This window comes from Rhinolophus sinicus, linkage group LG01 (assembly GCF_036562045.2).
Source record: "Rhinolophus sinicus isolate RSC01 linkage group LG01, ASM3656204v1, whole genome shotgun sequence".
Classification (NCBI taxonomy): Eukaryota; Metazoa; Chordata; class Mammalia; order Chiroptera; family Rhinolophidae; genus Rhinolophus; species Rhinolophus sinicus.
The window spans coordinates 201,890,913-201,913,846 of NC_133751.1; the positions used below are offsets into that span (position 1 = coordinate 201,890,913).

At 41.2% G+C, this 22,934-nt stretch overlaps 1 protein-coding gene and 1 non-coding gene across 2 annotated transcripts in view; one reads left to right on the plus strand and one right to left on the minus strand.

Annotated features, from left to right (window-relative positions):
• The window catches only part of LOC109451464 (nuclear body protein SP140-like protein), a 71,399-nt gene extending 52,376 nt beyond the window's left edge, over positions 1 to 19,023 (plus strand). Inside the window, exons 14-24 of the mRNA XM_074331398.1 lie at positions 1,643 to 1,792; positions 3,594 to 3,668; positions 5,388 to 5,441; positions 9,154 to 9,258; positions 11,391 to 11,533; positions 12,685 to 12,732; positions 16,062 to 16,177; positions 16,872 to 16,977; positions 17,272 to 17,349; positions 17,568 to 17,711; positions 18,513 to 19,023. Of these exons, the coding sequence (XP_074187499.1) occupies positions 1,643 to 1,792; positions 3,594 to 3,668; positions 5,388 to 5,441; positions 9,154 to 9,258; positions 11,391 to 11,533; positions 12,685 to 12,732; positions 16,062 to 16,177; positions 16,872 to 16,977; positions 17,272 to 17,349; positions 17,568 to 17,711; positions 18,513 to 18,620 (1,127 nt within the window). The 3' untranslated portion in view covers positions 18,621 to 19,023. The remainder of the gene's footprint in view (positions 1 to 1,642; positions 1,793 to 3,593; positions 3,669 to 5,387; positions 5,442 to 9,153; positions 9,259 to 11,390; positions 11,534 to 12,684; positions 12,733 to 16,061; positions 16,178 to 16,871; positions 16,978 to 17,271; positions 17,350 to 17,567; positions 17,712 to 18,512) is intronic.
• On the minus strand, positions 10,449 to 10,511 carry LOC141568060 (U7 small nuclear RNA). The gene has a single exon (XR_012491076.1). It is a non-coding gene; the product is annotated as a U7 small nuclear RNA (small nuclear RNA).
• Positions 19,024 to 22,934: the final 3,911 nt, after the last annotated feature.

Here is a 22,934-nt window from a genome sequence, read left to right on the forward strand (position 1 = left end):
GACCCCCAGTTTCATCATCTGTAAAATGGATGCGATAATAGTACCCACCTCACAGGGTGACAGATTTTAAACAAGTTGTGTCACGTCAAGCATTCACTCTCATCCTGGTACTTCCTTAGTGTTCCATGCATTTGTTAATATTCCTGTATTTAATGATCATTAATATGTGATTCTGGTGCCAGTCTGAGCCGTTAACCACTACAGTAAACTGGGGATTTTCTCTACTCACGTATGTCCTTTGTGGATTCAATTATCCGCCCCCCCTGCCGTCATGGAGCAGTTAGAAAAGCAATAGGAGCCTCAATCCCAGGAAGATAAAGTGAGGGCCCCGGGTCCCCATCCCTAGAGCAGACTATGATGAACGGCATGTCTTTATTCCATGGCTCTCGTTTGGAAATGAGTGACATGGAAGAGTCTCAGGGAACTTCCCACCTTATGGAAGGTCCCCATTATGTAGCTTCACGTGTTATTTAAGAAAGGATGTTCTAAATTAGTAATACATTTTTATAAAAGGAATAACTTTTAGAGTGATTTTTTGAAAGCATAGTTATACTTTTATAAATCACATTTATTCAGAAAGTTAAAATTTCAGAATGTAAAATATACAACAAGAATCAATCCAAATTTTTAGCTGTGCATGTACCAGGGCAGCTTTTGGGAACAGGAAAATGTTAGTAGAAGGAATTGTGACTAGTAATGAGCAGAAGAGAAGAATTTCATGTGTGTGTGTGTGTGTGTGACGTGAGGGAAGGAGGAAGCAAGGACATTATAACCCAAATGATGCACACCAACCCACCGGTAAGTAGGTCCAAGAGTCTGACCCAGCAACATGCACAGACGAGAGAAGGGCTGTGTTTCATGCCCACCGCCCCAAGAGGAGGCTCCAAGGAACTGGGAATGTGGCACAAGGCATGCACCAGGGCCCATGTTCTATATTAATATTCTGAGAATTATTTTTAAATCATACTTTACATAAAATGCTATACTTTAAAAAAATAGCACTAAATGAAAAAATCGAAATGCACTGAAAAAATATTTATCCATTCATACACTACTGAGGTTGGTGGGAATGAGTGGGATGGGTTAGTGGAATCATAATGAGCAGAAGGGGTTGCCATGGGAGAGGGGCTGTGTTGGTCTTGGGTGGTTTGCGCAGGGATTCATTCCTTATCGTTTCCTGCTCTGCTTTGCCTTCTCTCTCTGACCACTGGCCCCTGCAGACTTGCCTGCCAGCTCTCTTGCTTGCTGGCTTCCTGCTGGGTTCCAAACATGGGCAACACTAGCAAGAGAATAAGGAGTGGGAGCAAGGGAGAACCCAGGTATTTTCCCACCGTTGCCTCAGACAACAATTCTGGCAGCAGCTGCATCTCCTCCATGACTCTACTTTTCACAAAGCAGGTCAGACATGGTCCAGCTTCGACCCATCCAGTGACCCTGGCCTTTGGGCTCACCCATTATCCCTCCCATGGCTTTCTGTTGACTATTCTTCCATTTTGACTTCTCAGTTCTTCACATCTGTGTAACCAACTCCTTCAATTCAATTCCCTCTACTGTAATAGCTTGGAGAGGTTTATATTTTACTGTTGGATCCTGAGTGATACAGGGGTCAAATTAAATACTTATGAATCAAAACGTGTTTTAGATACAGCCCCATCTGAAAACGCACTCTCAGAGCACCTCTATGAAACAGAGCAGTTCAATGCAGGGAGAAAAGATACAACCAGTGAAAACAATGATGCACCACAAAGCCAACAAGCAAGTGAACAACGTGCCCAAGACTCTGAGCCCGCAGGTAAGGCTGAGTGACTGGGTTTGATGAGTGTGGAGGGGAACTGGCAATTACAGGGACTCGAAGTGGTGAACAAAATTACAGGGGAAGATCATTGTTGACATGAAGAAAATACCGGGGGTTCCAATAAAATGTACACATGTGGACACTTTGGTCAACGTTGCTCAAGCAGTAGTTCATGGTAATCAGAAGTGTCTGGACGCTGATGGTAACCACTTTGAGCACCTCTTGTAATTGCAGAAGTCAAATGTGGCTTGTATTCATCTTTTGTTATAGGTATATATTAATACAGTTTTTTTTCTTTCTTAAAATCTATATACAGTTTTTTTGGCACCCTCCATATAAAGGAACAAAATTATATAGAAGAGGCATTTCCAGGTCATATTAATAAGAAACAGGGATAGACTAGGAGAGAGTGGGAAACATAACAGAATAGATAAACTGAAATATTACATAGAGACAGCAGGGCCAGGTCTAGGACGAGGTAAGGGAGACCCTAGAACACAGTTAAGGAGACCCTCACTCTCAGCACCTTTTGTGTCCTAGACACCTCCTTTGCTTCACCATAGACCCTGCTGGGCCCTGGAAACAGTAATAAAAAGTGTAGAGAAAGTGAGTATGAAGAGAGAATGAGATACAGAGGGAAATGAATACCAATAAACAAACAAACAAACAAAAATGGGTGGAGGCACAATGAAAGCTATGTAGAAAATGAATAAAGAGCAATGAACGAAAAATTGGAAAGCATGGACCAGGTAAAGAGAGAGCATACAAATCATTGTCCGATTTGAGGAGACCGCAGCCAGGAAAAAGGCACAAAGCACTGTACCTAATACCACTGAGAAGGTAAGGTGTCCACAGTGATTAAAATGGCCCTGGAACCCTCTCAGATAAAAATAGACCTCTCCTCACACAAATAAAAGCAAAAACCCCAGAGTTAAGAGAGGCATAAAAGAGAGGCAGAGCTGAGCAGCTGGAAGGGATGGCGTGGGTAAGCTCTCTCTCGCAGAGGGATTACAGGGAGAAGGGCTTGTTAATGGCAGTGAGGGGTGCCCACTCCTTTTTAAGGAGGCAAATAAAAATTCTTCATTCATTACAATTTAGTCCAGGAACGGAGCTACCAAACCATGGAAAGCAAGTCAATTTTTGTTCTGTATATCTGGTAGGTATAAAGAAGGAAAAGACATGTTTTTTAACCCAAAAGTTGAATGGCAAGCCCAAGCAAAGACTGACTATAACAAGGCGTCTGACATAATAGGGAAGGCTGACAGAAAGAACGTATAATGGGAATCATGGTACCAGGCAAATGGGTGGGACATGTCATCAGGGCCCATGGAGGCAGCCCCGGTGGCCTTGGTTAGAGGTAGGAAGGGGAGGGGACCAGAGCCTCATGCAGTGAGTTCAATTCACATGGAGATTAAAATGGAGAGCCAGAAAGGAGCCCAGCATTATGACCCTGGGCACCAGAACTGGTTTCAGTAGAAAAAAAGAGAGGGAAATGGTCCTCAAACATTGTTATCATCACAAGCTCATCTGACAGGTTAGTTGTCATAGAATATGTCAGACTATTGAGAACAAATAATTGTTTTCTCCCTTTTACTAGGGGTAAAATATCTCAGCCCCAGGCTCAGGGGACAGTGAAGAATAAATTATTGACCTAGAAGACACATAAATGCAAAAGGCAGATCACGGAGGTCTGAGGAAATGACAGCCTTGTCCTTGGTTTTCATAGCTTCCCTAGTATTTTCTGTTGATTCCTTTGTTATACACTGTGACCTTCAAGGGACATTTGCTTCTTCTGCAGAGAGAAGACAGTCCAGTGTGAAGGAGAACCCAGGAGCTGGGAGCTCTAACCCGAGAAGCGGTCCTGATGAGAGGGGTAAGGACGGCCGGCACCGGGTCCAGGACATCAGGAGTCTCAGTTCAGAGCTCCTGTTTCTCTGAGCACACACCACACCTGGGAGCCCATTGTCGGCATTGAGCTCATGTGACCATTTTGAAAACGGCAAAGAAAGAAATCATTATGAATTCAGGCTTAACAAGATGGCCCTAGTTGAATGGCAGTGCCGTCTTACTACATGTTCTCAGCCATTTTCTCCCTGGAAGTATTGGACTATAGAGTAATGTCCACCCCTACTCACCACCTATTTCGTAGAGAGCAAAGAGAGTGAGATAGTCACCAATTGTTCAGTTTTGTCACAAACTTGTTCAAAACTCAAAAATTCTTGTCCTGCAATCTATTGAAAGAAGGAAAAGCTTCTAGGTATTACCATCAAATTTAATGTATAACTTTTGACACATGACCTCCAATGTATTGGCCTATATGATGATATTTGAAAATATCTTTGAAAAAAGAAAAATATCCTTTTACATTTACAACAATCTAAAAGGTATTCCAGATGCTGTAGTTACCCCCATTCCACATAGGAGAAATTCCTTCATGAAAACTTTTAAGGATCTTTTACACATTACACATGGAAAATTACCAGAAGAGGCACAATGAACAGCCTGGACCCCTAGCATACATCCATAATCCTTTATTCAAAACCTCTGAAGGCAGATGTAAAATAATAATGTTTTATTGCTTTAGAAAGACACTGTGGTTTACATCCTATGTGTTACAAACACCCAACAGGGTCTGGGCAAGAATCCCGATCTTAAACACACTGTATTAATGTTTCTGTGGCAAATTGTGGGAATTCACAAGTGTGATAAATAAAGATTTTATGGGACTCATGGCAGCTCAAGTGCAGATTCACTGCCAAATTAGTTAGCTGCAAACCAAGAAAAAATGTTGGTTTTCAAAACTTCTTTGATTTTGCACATGGCTAAAAAATTGTGGATCTTTGCTCCATTTGGTAGTGATCTCTTTCCTTTAGATGGGAAGAGACAGAAATAATCATCATCTTGTCTTTATGATCCAAATTCTTCTACAATGTGAGGAGTCATAAAATTTAACTCTTTAGTTATAGGTTACTGGCTGTGTGTTCCTTTACTTCCATAGCCTGTGGACACTGAAAACAAATCTATGTAGGGGATAGGCAATTAGAAAAGAGTTAAAAGCAGTTAAAACTTTTGATGTAACAAATGTCTTTCTTTGTTACAAAAGTTTGATTCAAATATTTTTGTTTTATCCTGAAGATAAAAAAATTAATTTATTTGGATTTTAGATGATATACATTAAACATTTTGAAGCAGGTGGGCTGGGCTAATTGGTATGAAAGTTCAATGGCTCAAGTGCAGTACAAGTTTATTTTTTACACAAGCAAAAGGATAAATTAGTTCCTCTGCTCCACACAATCATTGAGGACAGAGCAGAGGGGTCTCTGACGTCTCACAAAAATCTTAAGACCTAAACAGGATATAATACCTATTCCTATCCCTGACTGAACTTAAGTACAGAGGTATTTAAGAGTATTTTTCAAAGTGCTATTGAGAAATAAAGAAGACTCAGGGCCCATCCTGGGCTCTTACTTCTCAATTTAGTAGGTTTTCAGAAGCAATAAATCAAACATCTTTATTAAACTCAAGCCCTCCCAAGATTTGTAACTTTTATTTATTCCTTTCTGTTTTATCACCACCACCTATTATTTTCTAGATACTGTGAATCTTGGAAACAATTCTACTTTGGGAAAAGCCAAGAGGAAAAGAAGTAAGAATGCTTTTACTTGCTTTTGATGTTAGAAATGAGTTTTCTCATGCTGGAGTTTCATCATTATTATTTACAATATTGGGGTAGGCAGATGATGCCCCCCAATGATGTCCATGTACCAATCCCTGGAACCTATAATCTGTTCTCTTACGTGGGGAAAAGACTTTACTGATATAATTAAACAAGGGCCCTTGAGATGGGGGAGATTGTCCTGGATTACATGGAAGTGCCCAGTATACTCCCATAGGCCTTAATGTGGAGAACCTTCTTGTCCATAGAGAGAGGGAGAAGGGACTATGGAAGAACGGTCAGAGAGATGCAATATTGCTGGCTTTGAAGAAGTAAGAAGGGACTAGGGAATGTGGGTGACCTTAAGAAACAAGAAAATCAAGGAAACAGATTGTCTCCTATACCCTCCAGAAACGAAGGAAAGTCTACTAAAAACTTGATTTTAGCCAATGAGGGCTATGTCAGAATTCTAACTGACATTCATTGTAAGATAACAAATTTGTGTTGTTTTAAGCCACTATTTGTTGTAAATTGTTATGGCAGCAATATAGGACTACTACAGACTTTGGTTCTTGGAATGGGTTATGGCTCTAACACATTCCTAAATATGTGGCAGTGGCTTTGGGCAGTGCATAGAGGCTTGAAGAATTGTAAGTAGAATGATAGAAAAAGCCTAGATTGCCTTGAGCAGTTTGCTTGTAGAAATGTGGATGCTAAAGATTGTTAGCGAGGACTCAGAAGGATGTGAAGAGCATGGGGGAGAAAACCTGTATTGTCTCAGAGAATCCGTAAATCATCCTGAACAGAGGTCAGTATAAATATGTAGGTTAAAAGCCTGATGGGTGAGGAGGACTCAGAAGGAAATAAGGAACATGTTTTTGGAAACGGCATTCATTCAGGTCACCTTTTTTGTTCTTCAACAAAGTGCTATAGTTTTCATTATATAAATCATGCATGTTTTTACTTTTCTTGTCAGCTTTGCTGAGATACAATTTATATACAATATAATTCATCACCTTAAAATTTTAATTGTATATGTTTGAAGAAATGTTTATAGTCATGCAAATACCATCATGATCATGGCATGGAACGTCATCCCCAAAAGTCCACTGTGTCGCTCTTTGCATCCTCTGGCTCTTGACAACAGCTGATCTGTTTTTGTCACTATAGTTTTTCTTTCTGGAATTTCATATAAATGAGTTCATACAATATGTAGTTAATTTATGTCTGTTCCCTTTCACTTAGCATAATGCTTTTGAGACACATCCATATTGTTGTGTGTATCAGTAGTTACTCCATTTTTATTACTGAGAAGGATTACCTTGTATGAACATACAGGAAATTGCTTATCTATTAGCAATAGCTCTATTGATAGGCATTGAGCTATTTCCAGTTTGGCGTTATTACAAAAAATGCTACTAAGAGTATGTTCATACAAATGTTTGGGTGGACATACGTTTTAGTTTTTCTTGGATAAATACAAGTAGTACTACTGGGCGATATGAACATAAGTGCACATTCAACACTTTGTGAATCTTCCAAAGTATTTTTCAAAGTGGTTACACCATTTGACATTCCCACTAGCAACATAGGAAATTCCCATTGCTTCACATACTTACTCACCAGTACTTGGTATCGTTAGTTTTTTTTTATTTATTTTAGTCATTCTTAGTGGATGTGTAATGTTTTTTTCTTGTAGTTTTAATTTACGTTTCCCTATGAGTAACAGTGCTGAGCATCTTTTTATGTACTTACTTGCCATCAATAGATCTCATTCGGTGAAGTGTATTATCATCTTTTGCCCTTATCTGTCTGGATTATCTCTTCATTTCTTTAGGTAAAAGAGTTATTTATATACTCTGGATTCAAGTCCTTTGTTGGTTGTCTTATAGTCTGTGGCTTACCTTTTCATTTTCTTGGTTCAATTTGTTGATGAGCAAAATTTTTCAATGTTGATGAAGTCTAACCATTTTTTTCTTTTATAATCTGTGATTTTGGGTTTCTGTTTAAGAAATCTTAATCTGATTCAAGAGCCTATGTTTTCTTCATGAAGTTTTATGGTTTAGCTCTTACATGTAGATCCATGATCCAGTTTAATTTTTGCATATGACATTAGGTAAGGTTTGTTTTCTTTTGGCGTATGGATATCTAATTGTTCCAGCATCATGTATTGAAGACTATCATTTCTATACTGAATTAATTGCTTTGACTTTTTTTTTTTTTTTTTGAATGTCAGTTGGCCATGTGAGTTTGGGTGTATTTCTGGACTTCTTTTGTTGTTCTATTTATCTATATGTCCATCTTATGTCAATAGTATGTCATCTTGATTACTCTAGCTTTACAATAAGTCTGGAAATCAGGTAGTAAGACCTACAATTTTGTTTCTCCTTTTCCAAATAGTTTTGGCTATGTTAGGCCCTGTGCATTTTGAAGCTTCTTCTATCTTTCAGTTTAGCCACTTTCAAGATCATGTCATTGTCCAAGGTGCCTGCTAAGCTTCAGTCACATGTCCATGTTCCAGGCCACCCAAAGGAGAAATGGTGAAAAGCAAAAGATATCTTCCTCCAGAGGTCTATCCCTTTTGTGTGATGCTTTCCTAGAGTTCCCTTCTTCCCGTAATATTCTGCTTTCATCTCACTCTTCAAATCTTAAAGTGGTGGTCCTGCCAGCTCTAAGGGAAATTATGAACTATAGTATTTTGTCTGCACTGTGACGTTTCCCTGAATCCAGATATTCTGTTACTAAATTAAGAATGAAAAATTATGTTTGGAACACAATATAAAGCCTTGACCTGATTAATTCTTTAAAATTTGATGAAAGTCCCTTTGGAACCTAATTTGTGATCAGTATTTGTAAATGTTCTATGTCACTTTAAAATAATGTACATTTCAACTATTTGTTGGACTTTGGCTTCTTCCATATACATCCTCTTTTTCAAGCACAACTTTGTTGTTTAAATCTACTGGTCCATAGCAAATTAGGTTGTATTTGTTCTATCAGGTTTGTATAGAGATGTGTTCAATTCTGCCACATGATTGTGTATTTGCCAATCCCTCCTTTTACTGTTGTTTTATTTTAAATAGTTGGAGGCTGTTCATGACTGTTATAACTTAGCGTATTTCTTCTTTTATAGTTAGAGTGTTCCTTTTTATCCTTATTAATGCTTTTTGCTTTCAAATCTCTTTTGCGGGTTGCTAATATTGTTACAATACCTTTCCTGTTTTATGTTTTTTACTCCTTTTTCATTAAGCCCTCCTATGCAGCTTTGTTTTATGTCTCTTGTAATGACACTTAGCTTTTTGTAATCTTCTCTGATAATCCTAATTTTTTAATAGTTCCATTTGATTGGTTACTTTTATCACGATTCCCAATATATGTAGACCTTTATATTCCATTTTATTGCTAACCATTCTTTTTGTGCGTTTTTGTGTCTCTTTCCTGCTTTCTGATCAATTGAGATAGAATTCTGTATTCCACCTTTTTTCTCACTGGTTTGTATGAGATTTGAGACAAAAATCAAAGTGGACATTCTGTAGTTACGTGTCAAAAATGCCACCAAAAGAAAGACTTGGAAACTCTAGAGATCTGTGGAATAAAGTTTCCTAAGTACCCCTACGTCTTTAGGAACGGCCTCAACATGGGAGAAGGGGTAATGGGCAATTGCAAAATGAGACAGAATGAATGAAGAATTCTTCTCTTTCAGGGTTCAAAAAGCACACAGATGGAAATGTGAATTTTCATTGGGAAATACTTCCTGTGACCTGTGGTGAAATGAAGGGGACGTTGCATAAAAACAAATTCAAACAAGGTAGGTTTCATAGTCTAGTTTAATTTACAATTCCTATATGTAGGTTCCCAAGAAATAATGCAATTCCCCATGTGAATTACACATCGTTCAAGGAAGTGGGGCCCAAGTTTGGCTTGAGAGAAGGAGGAAGGGATTCCTAAGATGATATTTTCATACTTTAAGAAATGGTACATATCAAGTGCTCACCCCCACATGGAGGTATCTATGAAGAAGCCCAAAAAAACAAAGAGAAGTGCAAGGACTTCAGCCTATGGGTGAAAATATTGTATATTTTGCTTGACTCAGAAATAAATAGGGAAGAGGCCCTCAGCTTCCACGTTCATGTCCTATGTCCCCTCTGGAGGATAATCACCAGAGCAGGGTGCTTGGTGTAGTGACAAGATCACAGAATTTAGAATCAGAAATCCTGAGTCCCAGCCTCAACTATGCCAAGAGTGATCGAATAAAGAAGGGGACCTTTCTGAGTCTGAAAAAGGAACAATAATTTAAAACCTGCCCACATGGTGTGACTTTGATAGTTAATTTACATAATAAATGTAAAATATTTTGTGATTTTTAAATTACTAAGCTTTGCAATCATTGTCTGTTATGATGGATCATATCAGATTTCTCTTATTATGGTTATGTAAACACCAATTATTACAAATGTTTGCATCATCACTATTTTTAAACAGCTTTGCTAAGGCATAACTCAGACATTACAATTCACCATTTAGAGTGTAGAATTTTTTGTTGGGTTGTTCGTTTATTTGTTTGTTTTGTATATTCATAAGATTACACGACCATCATCACAATCTAATTTTACATTTTTGTCCCCCACTAAATGAAATACCACGTCTCACAGTAGTCAATGCCCTTTCCCACCTCACCGCACGACCCAGCAGTAAGCAACCACTAATGTATTTTCTGCTCTATAATTGGCCTATTCTAGGCATTTCATATCAATTGACTCATATAACACGTGCCTCTTTCACTCAGCATGTTTTCAAGTTTCATTCATGTACTTCATTCCTTTTATTGTCAAATAATATAATATTCCATGACATGGATATACAATGTTTCGTTTATTATCAGTTTGGGTTGTTTTACTCTTCAGCTGTTATGAATAATACTGTTTTGAATATTCATGTAAAGTTTTTATGTGGATATATTTTTTCAATTCTTTTTTTTTTTAAAAAAGGGATGAGGGCGGGGGGCTTCTGGTAGACACCAGAAGACCTACTCGACAAATTCAAAACGTGCTGTAAGCACTATTTCTTTTCCAATTCTTTTGGGTATATATTCTGGGGTTGAATTTCTGGATTATATGGTAATTCTATGTTTAACTTATTAAGGAAAAAACAAACTATTTTCCACAGTAACACAGCAGTTTATATTTCCACCAGCAATGTCTGAGAACTCCCCCAAGTCCTCATGAACACATATTATTGTCTGCCTTTTTTATTATGGCCATACTAGTGGGTGTGATGTAGTCTCTCATTGTGGTTTTGATTTGCATTTCCCTAATGATTAATGTTATTAAGTGTATGACTATCTTTGGTATATAAGTTAAATTTTCTACTGAACAATAATTCACAATTATTTTAAGGTCAGCTACTCATGATTTCAGGGATGGAAAAATCTCTGGTCAATAATGCCATTAAACTTGGATGGAAAATGTTGTGATAGAGGATACAGAGGTTGCCGTGGTGCCATTCTGAGCTGCAGGGCCCCACCTGGGATCTCAGCCCAACCCTAGCTTCTGCCGCCACATTGCCCCAGGGCCACGAGAGAGTCCCGCCTGCTCTCTGTCCCAGAATTCAATAGCAAATTGAAATACTCTCATTGTTCAGAATAACTTACTTCAGAATGACTTACTTTTCCTTCTAGGTGATTTTGAAATAATTTTATAAGGTTGATTTTGATGGTAATGATCAATTTTTAGTTGCCCAAAGTTCAAAGAAATGTGCACACAAAGCAGAAATCTCCTTGGAGGGGACGTACACTCTGGGTTTCGGGATTCTAAATCTGAAAGGGGAGACCCAACTCTCTGGCTATTGATCTTGAGCCCACATTGCATGGCTCCAGATCTAGTATGGTGAGAGCTGTGGGGACAGAGATTTCAGCACTAACTTACCCTCATTCATCTACAGGAAGTATGGTGAAGTCCATAAAGAGAGAGGATGGAAACTGGTTCACCCCCAGGGAATTCGAAATTGAAGGAGGCTACAAAAAATCAAGTCACTGGAAGCTGAGTGTGCGCTGCGGTGGGAGGCCCCTAAAATGGCTGATGGAGGTATTCCAGTGGCGGGGGGCAGGAGGTGTGACTTTCTTTGTTGCACCTAAGATAAGGTCACTATTTGCTCACCAAATACTTGTTGAGTTCTAGCTAAAGCCCTGAAGCCCCTGAGTTTACCCTCTCACTGGGGACTGGGACCCCACACTCACACCTCACTAACAAGGCAGCATCTCAGTGTTGTCAAGGGGGTTCCGTCAGGATAGATGCAGGAGCTTGGAGGAGGAAAAGGTCATTCTGACTGGGGGGTGGGGGAGCCGGAGGGAGGGCTTGCAGACAACTTTACGCACTGAAAGGAAGAAGACACTCCAGAGAAAGAACAGCATGAAAACTAAAACCATGACTATCGTAGCTCCGTCGGTTGAGGTAGACAGATTGTGTGTGATGCAGGGTAAGCCACCAACTGAGTGGTTTGTGAAGGGATATAATGGCAGCTAAGGAGTTTGAACTCATCACATAGACAATGCAGAACCCATGAGGTCTCCCGAGGTGTGAAGTGACGTATTTAAAACAGTATCTCAGCCGTGGGGCCTTGAATGACCTCCCTGTCTTTCAGCCCCAGCAAAGCTATACTCAGTGTATCATGCTCAGCTTGGATGTCACTCCTCTCTGAATATTCCCTGACTGACCTGGCCTTGGACATCCCTTCCCTGGGCCCCTAAACCCACTATTAATGTCCTTCTTACACTGCTGTATACTTATCCTTCCATGTATTCCCTTTTCTCCTTAGACCCTTCTAGGGTTTGTCCATCTTTGTGTGGTCAAGATTGTCCAGAGTGTCTGACACCCAGACAAGATGGGATAAGTGTGTGTTGATTGAATAACTCTGGTAAAGGACTCAAGTTTGAGTGGCACTGGTGTGAATGGAAAAGAGATGAGAGGTGTCATAATATTGTGAAGGAAAACCTCTCACAACTTAAGGGGAAAAAAGAAAAACGAAAGACAGGGAAAAGGTTCTAAAGATGATCCAGCTATCACTGATTGAATTGTAGAAGTACAGGTGAGGAGAGGGAGGGAATTTCTCATTTAGACACCCTGGGTTTGAGCTGACAGAGGGACTTTCAGGTTGAAATATTTACGAGGAGGTTGAAAATGCCATACTTACTAGACAGAAATACAGGCTAACCAGCTACTTGAATCTTCTCTTTCAGAAAGGATTTCTACCTGAACTTCTAAGAAAACACAGCATGAAAAAGAAGGTGATTGTTACATTGTACAAATTCTTATACATAACTGGTTTTATATGTTCAGCATCTTTTTTTTTATGCTTTCTCAATTGTGTTATTATAATTAAGCACCCTCCTCTTCTCTACCAGCCTTTTACTCCACATGTGTCTTCACAGTTGCTACTTTGAACATCATGTTATATGCAAGGTCTTCTTTGAAAGGTAAATCATTTGTGATGGAGGTGATAAGGAGCCACCAAAATAGATCTCAGATGAGTTTTAGCTGTCGACGCAAACATTGTAAGGGTGTCAAATTGTAAAAGCAAAATAATTATAAAATACATAAAAACATTGCTTAATTAAGTCATAGGGTCATCTTCAATTCAAAGTCAGATATTTTTCATCATAGTTTTCTACCTTTAATGAAATCTGATGAAGCAAAATTTGCTCACCATCAATCAGATAAACCAGGTCTAGTAGACAGTCTACCTTGGGACACATACAAAACCATATACCATTTTATGAGACAGGCAACGAAAGGATAATTCTCTTTAGTCTTTACAGGCCTTCCATCTTTCAATAAAATATACACGCAGACACACAGAATTATTTGTCAAGTGGAAATTATTTGCTGTTCGTGAGGATTGTAGATTGCTATATTTTATTTAAGGGTCTGACCTGGAAAATTATTTACTTTGATGTCACCTCTTTGGCTCCACCTCAGGGGCTGTGCAGACCTCCTTTCTATCTGTGGAAGTGATTTCTCCCTTTGTGAAAAAAGGCTATGGAGGCAACAAACAAATATGTTAAGCACAGTGTATATTCAGGACATAGTAATGGATTTTCCATGAGAGATATGAGTGAGAACTCGAGAAGGAGGTAAGGTGAGAACTGGCATTCTCATAGATCAGATAGCAGTGGCCATCCATGACATTCACAGGTCCCTAAGGTAGGTCACGCATAGCTGGCCACGGGCATTTCATCGTCCACTGGGAATGTGAGGTCCAGGCCTTTACATTGTCTGATGTTCTGGATGGTTTGAACTACAGTCCTTGGGACATTTCACCCACTGGGTTTGCTGAAGGGAATTACTGATTGACCTGTTCACTGTCTACTTTAAAGAGCAGTGTGTCTACCACTCCTCGGGTGTCAAGAGTCAGTCTAGATGACCTAAAAGGGCCAGCAACTTCCTTGCCCACAGCTGCAACACTTGTCAGGAACAAGCTGCAGGTCCCTCTATATTGTGTCTCCTTCATTAAGAACAGAAGCTCCCCAAAGTGACAGATCTCAGGACCCAGTACTACCTCTGTGGGTCCTCTGTGCCTCTCAGAACCCCTCTTGCTAATGGAGCCCCCCTTCTTCTGGAAACATTAGTTTCCTCTCAGCACCAGATGTCAGTTTCCAGGAGTCTCCGGACAATGGCCATGTATGCTATCTGGTGATAGCTGCTGTGTTGTGAAATAATCTGATAAACTCATCCAGAACAATTTTATAGCACCTATTTTATGCTATTATTTGCTTATGAGATAGCAAAGAATCTCTTTACCTAAGTGAACAGTGCTCATCTGTTCATTGATTCAACGTATAATTGTCATATGCATACTGAATACCTATTGGCCATTACAGAAGATTGAAACAATACCCTTGACATCAAGAATTCTTTCCGTTTTATTTTCTGACATGGTAGAATACCTGATGGGGAGGTGAGGGGTATTCTAGGCCATACAAAGAGGTGGGCAGTGACATGCTACCTCTCAGGTCATTGCCCAGTGGATGACACTTGCTTATGACCCGTTTGCCCTGGGCTGGGGCTAAAAGCTGAGGCTGCCTGAAGGGAAGGACCCAGTCATTCCACTGAACATGCAGAAGCAATGTACGTCTAGTGGGTGGTAGTCGGTTACCTCCGAAAACTCAGTGAGCTGACACTTGGGATTTGGATGGAGGGGAGGGGAAGGTGACCTTCGGGAAGAATTGCAGTACCAGGGACCTTTGATTTATTTTATCTTTGAGGCTGTGTCCTAGTCGAGCTGCAGAATGTTGTGGAGTTCTTCTCTGGGACACTTGCATGGATCCAGGATCCTGTGTGCTGTGGTCCTTTGGGGTAGATGGAGACACAGAAGGTCATGTCACACTACCCATGGCCAAGAGTCAGTGGGGAGGAGAGGGCAACTGTTTCGGAAAGGGTACCCTCACCCCTGTTAAGAATCTATCCTGGGAGAGATATTACAGGCCAATTTGACATTGACTTGTAATGCCCCTGCCTTAATAACCACACTTGCTCAGGCGAAACCCCTACTCAGCCTGCCCCCTGGAATCCCCTGAAGACCTTTGTAAAATAGCGTTGCCTGGGTCCCACTCTCAGTGAAATTCTAATTTAATCAGCCCGACCTATCACTTGGACATAGAATTGTGTAATAGTCCATAGATGATACTGTTACACAAATTACTCTTTATGACTTAAAAAAATACAATGCCTGTGCTTCAACCCAGACCAATTGATTCAGAATCTCCCCCAGGCTCCCATGGGGAAGGAAACAAAGAGCTCCATCCTCACCAGCGCCCTCGGGGTCATCTGTGCCCATGGTCTTATCAACCCAAAGACACTGTCACAGCCCCAGGGCCCCTCTAGGCACAGAATCCACAGTCCAGGATGCCCTCCCAGGCCCTTCAGCTCATGGGGAGACAACAGCCATGAAAACAGGATACAGTCCTTTCCTAGAAGTTTATTTTGTCTTATTAAATTCTCAATATACCATCTTTCCACAAGTCATTTTAGTCACTATGGTGTAGGCAAATGATTTAACATTTTATTTCAGGATCTTATTGTTTGTTTTGTTTTGTTTTTCTGTGTCTATGAGTTTTTGTTTGTTTATTTGTTTCTCTTATTCCTTTCTTTTTTTATTTTTTATTTGTTTATTAGTTTCAGGTATACCAAACAATATAATAGTTAGACATATACACCCCACAAAGTGATAACCCCCCTACCCCAATCTGCTACCCATCTGACATCTTATATAGCTGTTACAATTCCATTGACTCTATTTCAGGACCTTGTTTTATCTGCAAGGTAACAAAATGATTCAGATTCATAAAAAATCATTGTCTTGTTTGGTTGCTAGTCTTTCTGTGTTATAATCTCTGGATTTATAGAGCCAATTTTCTGCTGTGGCACACAGATCCCTCCTCCTGAATGTCACTGCAGACCACGATTTCTTCTTCTGAAATCTCCACTCCATGCTGTCCCTTCATAGCTCAGGGAGAAGCACATGTGTCCCTGCAGGTTCACAAATGTCTATGAGTCCTAGATGCCCATCGTGCTGGTCTGTGGGGTCTCACCGGTGATACATTGTTTTACCTTCCAGCAGAAAAACTCAGTTGTATGTGAGATCTGCCAGAAAAGAGGAAAGCTGTTCTGCTGTGGTACTTGTGCGAAATTCTTTCATGAGAACTGTCACCTCCCACCTGTGGAAACTGAGAGGTTTGTGAGATGCAGTCCCCTCCTCCCTTATTAGGAATCCTTCTTTCTGCCAAGCACACTCCCCCTGCAGGGTTCCTGCTTGTGTCCTGATGGGGGAGAGCAGGGCCATCGGCATGGGCTCCGGCAGTGTGATCCGGGGAGCTGTTTACAGACACTGGCAGCAGGAGGGTACCATTCTCTCTCCTCTGGGACGCTGAGGCCTGTGGCAGGGTCCTTTGCCTACATGCTGCTACTGTCCTTTCCTAGAACTTTTCCAGCAAGGACTCCTGTTCACAGGGGTGGCAATGCCACTGGTTTGTGTTCTGTGCTTATTCAGAAAAGACAGAACCATGGCTTGGTTCCCTCATTTTGCCTTGTTCTCAACAGGGTAATGGAGGCCTGAGGCCCCCAGGAGTTAAGGCCCAGTTCCCCACAATCGGGCCTGGTGGGTGGGGATCCTTGTGCTCCCAGCAGCTCAGATGGGGAAAGGAGAGGTCACCACTCATTCTGAGGTCACGCTCCACCCACTGAACCGCCAGCTCCTACCCTCAATGAGGGAAGGGGAGTCATCAGCTTAGATCCCATGTGGGGGTCCTGGAGACGATGGAAGTGTCTCCTTTGTCCCTCGGCTGTGCTCATCAACAGTGGCAGCAGTAGGAATGGCGGCTGTTTCCAGGGGCCTTGCCCTTGCTCACTGATACCCCACCTCTCACAGTCCGTGGAGCTGCACCTTCTGCAGGATGAAGAAGTGTTCAAGAAGTCAGGACTGTCACATGGGATCTGAGGTCCTGGCGAGGAAGATGGGAACTGAGGAGCAGTTGGTGAGTCCGATTCAAACCCCAAGCCTTGTCTTTTCCGCTCACACATGAGAAGTCAGTCACAGGGGGAGGCGGAGGGCCCAAGGGGAGCCTGCTTTTCTGAGCCATGTTTCAACCACACTGGAACTAGAACTTGTTTGCAGAAAAAAGTGACTCAGCTGTTATATTACTGGTTCCTAGAGCCATACCTGTTTGGGGAAACTTCCAGAAGTCTGTTATGGTCATGCCTCTGCCTGGACCTGCATGTGGGCTATTCTCTCCAAGCTGCTTTTCATTCACAGCCTCCTTGTTTTTCAGAGATGTGACTTCCTCCTCTTGAAAGTCTATTGCCGTTTAGGGGGCCCCATGTTTAAGAAGATTCCAAGTGATATTTATGTGAGTAACAATAACACTCCATGATTACAGGCCGCCATGATGTTATCTGACCTTGACATGGGCACTTGTGGGATTTGTGATCTGAAGCCTGTGGGAGTGAAGGCATGAGCTGCTGTTGTCTTTACTTGTTGTATTTCTGCTGGATTTTACGGGGAATCCATACAAGGCAGACACTGATGTATGTGAGAAATTTTCTCAATGATATTTGTTTTCACCAGAAAAAGGAGATTCCTCAATGCATAAAGGAACTTAAGATGTTTAACAAAATCAAGAAGAAACTAAATGAGCGGAGTTACCACGAAGTGGGATTGTTCATGATGGACATATATCGCATCTTTGAGAACCACAGGGCATGTACCAAGGTAAGTGGCTCTCCTGCTCCCATCTCATTTTTGTTTTGTTTTGTTTTGTTTTGTTTTTTATTTCATTGAGTCTCTTAGCCCTCATTTCCTGGTGCTGGGAAATTCTATAGTTGATCTCATTTTATCACAAGCCTGTATAAGCAAAGGTTCTGGAAGTGAGTGGCTTTTGAAATTCAGAATGGAGAGCAACAGTGAATCACAAAGTGTCCCTGCCACCAGAACCCCAGGACGCTGAGAGCTCATTCCTGTCCTCAAAGACTAGGGGTTCCCACTGGGAACAGTAGCATCCTCCCTGCTCCAAACAAAGAGAGAAGAGAATTGGGTCCTAAAATCATACTGTGCTTCTCATCCCTCCCCAATTATACTCACTCAAACTTCTCAGAAATCCCAAACTCCAGATTCCTTTGTGTGTGAGTGAACCATTTAGTTAACAGGGGTCACCAGAGGGGAATAGAAGTGACAGTGTGAAAGGAAGATCACTGATTGCACTTACACATCTGTACTATTTGATTGTTACAAAGACTTTAAATTACTTTTCTAACTATCACTAAAGTAAACAATCCAAACCAGTGAGTAAGAGTCCACAAGCACGGTAATGATTTTTCCATTTCTGTGTAGTTAATAATAAATAATCATGCACTTAGGACACAGAGGTTACTCTTAGCCACACGAGTATTTAATCTTAACCCGGTTGATGTAATTTAGGTGCTCAAAGCAAGATTTTGATCATTGTCCATTGCAAGGTGTCTAAAGATACTAATAGTGACTGTCACTATTTTTGTCTTTTTTTTATTTTTTCAGTGCAATTACTTTGGCCTAATGGGAATTAGACTGGAGAAAGAATTTGAGAAGAATTTCATGGAAGTGTTTTCTATTCAGGATACAAATGGGAAAAGTTCACAGGTGTAATGGATGCTGTTGGTACCATGGAAAGTCCCTTTTGGGACGGACTCTCCTCTCTCAGCCGCTATGAGAGAGAAAGTGCCAAATCCTAACCACTATGCCACCAGGGAGTCACTGCAGCCACTATGAGGTTTGGCTGCCAATGCCACCCCTCCCCGGAGTATTGCACTGCACCAAAATGAGCCTCCTTCACCTGGAGAGTACTTCTTGACCTGGAGTATAGCCCCAGGCCCCAGGGTGGAACCAATGAGTGATGTGATTCATACTCCTGGGCTCTCTCTCCACTGGGATCAGACTGGAGCTAGTCTCCACCTTGACCATATCCTTGCTTAGCTTTCCCACCATGCAATCCTGCTTCCTTCACCCCTCACTTGCTGAGATAATCATAATAAATCACTTACTTAAGAGACTTCATCTCAGGCTCTGCTTCTTGGGAACCCGAATGAAGGTAACTGTCCTAGCAAGCCAGCCCAAAGAATGGTGTTCTGGAGTTGGATCAATGTCCAGCCAAATGGTGACAGGTGGAATATTAATATCCCAAGGGTGCTATAACAGTGCCATCGCCCAAACTCCTACCTGAAGGAAACTGGATGAGACAGAGGGAAAGAGGTACACTAGCTGGTAAAATATATGGGCATTTACAAAAGGTGAAAATAACTGTGAGAACTATGGATTTGGGTGGCTATTCTTAGTGTCACTGATATGTTGGAAGTAGTAAATGACAGGATTAAATCTATTAGTCACCACCTAAAACAAAGGGACTCTCATAGCTGCAGCTAGAAGGCAGACAATAAGGTAGGCCTGTCACAGGCCCTAATTTTAAGAAAGGTAGAACTTCAGAGAAAACTGAATTCTAAGCTCAGGGGCCTCTTATTCCAAAGTCAAGGCCCTGATAAAGGAGGAATGAAGCCTTGAAACTCAGAATGGGGCTTTCTGGGTAGATGCACATGAGAACTCTGAACTCCAGATCCCCCTGACCTCTTGGGCCTGCAAGAAGTATCCCCCGCACCTTCTTAGAAAGCCGAGCCCTTTCCGTCCCCTCCATCTTTCTTGAATGAAGACTATGCAGAGTCTTCTCAGCATGACCCAATGGGCAAGTCCTGGGTGGGGCTGCTGGGTGAAGAGAGGGTTTCTCGTCCACGGGAGCTGCAGGACTGGCCACCATGTACCAGCTGGTGCCAGGAGATTGTGTCTGGGAGTAGATCCTGGACTATGAATGGCAGAATATGAAACAGGATAGGGAGAATTCTCAATCCAAGAGCACTCTTCTGTGCCACAGAGTTTAATTAGCCTGGCAAGGGCCAAGGTGATGATTCTCATATGCTCCTGGGTGGCTCTTAGATGTTTGCTGTAAGCCATGGTACACACTAGCTGAAGTGGAAGTAGAGACCTGCCAGGGCAGACTATGGACAAAGGGGATCCAAAGGCCTCAGGAAGATGGCATGGCTCTACTCTCTATAGTTGGAAAACCCATCCTCAGATGACTGTGTCCTCAGGAAGCCTCACAGACACTAAGCAAGGTGAGAAGAAGCACATTGCTGAGGGGGCACCGGCATCCTTGAGGTTCTCCGTAGGGGCTGTGCTTTGTGGTTTGGAATAATGTAGGAATATTTTATAGAACTGGATCCTAGTAGCAAACGAGATGAGAGGATTCCAGAATAACAAAAGCGGGTTCAGCCTTAACTGTCAGAGCAAGATGAAGTCATTTCTGCAATGGACAGCAAGGTTAGAATGACAGCCAGGGGCCTGGCCCATAGAGGTGTATGCAGAGAGCTGAAAGGACATGGTTTTCTTATAGGAAGACAGACGGGCAGCCAACAAGGGCATTGCTGCATAGTATCGTCAGGAGAGATTAAAAATACGTGATCAGAGGTCTGATTTCAGCTTCCCCAATGCTCAGTTTCCAGACCTGAGCCAATTCTTAGACCCTGAACCTGCTGGTGGAAATGAGAGCAGGTGTCAAGAGAAAGTCTCTAACTCCACCCAACTGCAGGATACAGCTGAGGCCCCTCCAAACCAGAGAGTCTGGCCAACAATCAGGCCCAAAAGCAGAGAAGAGCAGGCTGCCTAACTGATTGTGAAGCCAAACCTGTGGCCCTGCCATCTTTAGGGAATAGAATTCAGCCCTATCTAATTACAGAGCACAATCCTGAGCTCCCATCCAATAGTGAAGTAGTGCCTGTGGCACATACTAAACATGGAGTCTAGCCATAGGTACCACCAGGCTGGGTAACATAGCCTGAAACTCCACCCACCGGGAGCTATTGCAGAGCCCACCCTGTAACATAGACAAAACATGGACTCCAACTAATATCACCACCCTTCCAGAGAACAAAGCCTGAAACCTCACCTGACCAGAGGTGATTGCAGAGCCCAGCAAGTGTCCCCAAATGACAGCAGAGCACAGTCAGCAGCCCTGCACAATCAGGTAGACCAACTAACAGGTGTACCCAACTATTGAGTTCAGCCAGCGTCCACCTCCCAAACTCAGGTCATGGTCAGTGGCCTTGCCTAACAGACCGATAACATGCCCCAACTACATGGATACTACCAACTATCCCATCTACTACCCCATGCTGTCTGACTGATAAAAGTCTTTCCCTGCTGAAGTGAACCTGTAATTTATGGAAGAGGAGACTACTTACTCAAGTGCACTAATACCAACAAAAGGAATCAAGAATCACAAAGAATCAGGTAAACATAATACCACCTAAGGAAACTATTAAATGCTAATAACTGCTCCTAAAGAAATAGAGATCTATTAACTGTCTGAAAAGAAAAATTCGAGATAATTCTCTTAGAGAAGTTAAATGAACTACAAGAACATACAGACAACTAAATTAAATGAGAAAAACTAAGAATGAAAAAAATCAGAATTCATCAAAGGAAAAAAAAAAAACTATCAGAAAGACAAACAGCTATCCTAGACTTGAAGAATACAATGACTGAAGTGAAAAGTTCAATGGAGAGCTTCAACAGAAGACTCAATCAAGCAGAAGAAAAAATTGGTGAAGTAGAAGACAGGTTATTTGAAATTGTCCAGTCAGAGATGCAAAAGAAGAATGAAAAAGAGTGAAGAATGCCTACAGGACTTAGGAGACAACATCATGACAGGCATATCTGCATTATGGGACTCCTAGAAAGAGAAAAGAAAAAGAAAGGGATAGAAAGTCTATTTAAAGCAATAATGATAGAAAACTACTAAATTTGGGGATGGAAATGAACATCTGTATTCTTAGATCCCAAAGGACCCAATAGGTTGAAAATGAAAAGGGCTACAGCAACAATTCAATTGTCAATTAAATTTTGACAATTAAATATAAAAGAAATGCTACAACATGGATGGACCTAGAGAACATTATGTTAAGTGAAATAAGTCAGAAAGAGAAAGACAGATACCATATGATCTCACTTATATGCGGAATCTAAAGAAAAGAATAAGTGAATGAACTAATCAGAAACAGTTTTGGAAACATGGAGGAAAAACAGAGGGTTGCTAGAGGGGCTGGGGGGTGGGGATAAGGGGAAGGTGAGAGGTTTTGGGAACGTACAGAGGGCTAGTGGATGGGGGAGGGGGGTTCACACAGTGTGAGGGATATAAATGATAAATGTCTAAGTTTTGCTTTGTCTTGTGCACCTGAAACTAATTAAAAAAAAAAAAAAAAGACATAGAGTGGCTGAATGGATAAGAAAGCAAGACCCTTGTATATGTTGTATACAAGAGACTCACCTCAGATTAAAAGACACATACAGGCTGAAAGTGAAGGGTTGGAGTAAGATATTTCATGCAAATGGAAATGAGAAAAAAGCTGGAGTTGCAATACTTATATCTGACAAAATAGACTTTAAAGTGAAGAACATATTAAAAGACAAAGATGGGCACTATATAATAATAAAGGGATCGATCCAACAAGAGGACATAACCCTAGTAAACATCTATGCACCCAACATAGGAGAACCTAAATATATAAAACAGATATTGACTGACATAAAGACAGAAATCAACAGTAACACTATCATAGTGGGGGACTTCAACACACCTCTGGAAACAAGGGACAGGTCTTCCAGACAGAAAACCAATATGAAAACAACGGCCTTAAATGACACATTGGACCAGTTGGATTTAATCGATATTTTCAGAGAATTTCACCCAAAGCTGCAGAATACTCGTTCTTCTCAAGTGCACATGGAACATTTTCCAAGATAGACCACATGTTAGGCCACAAAACAAGTCTTGATAATTTTAAGAAAATTGAAATCACACCAATTGTCTTCTCTGACAACAGTGCTATGAAATTAGAAAGTACTACAAGAAAAAAC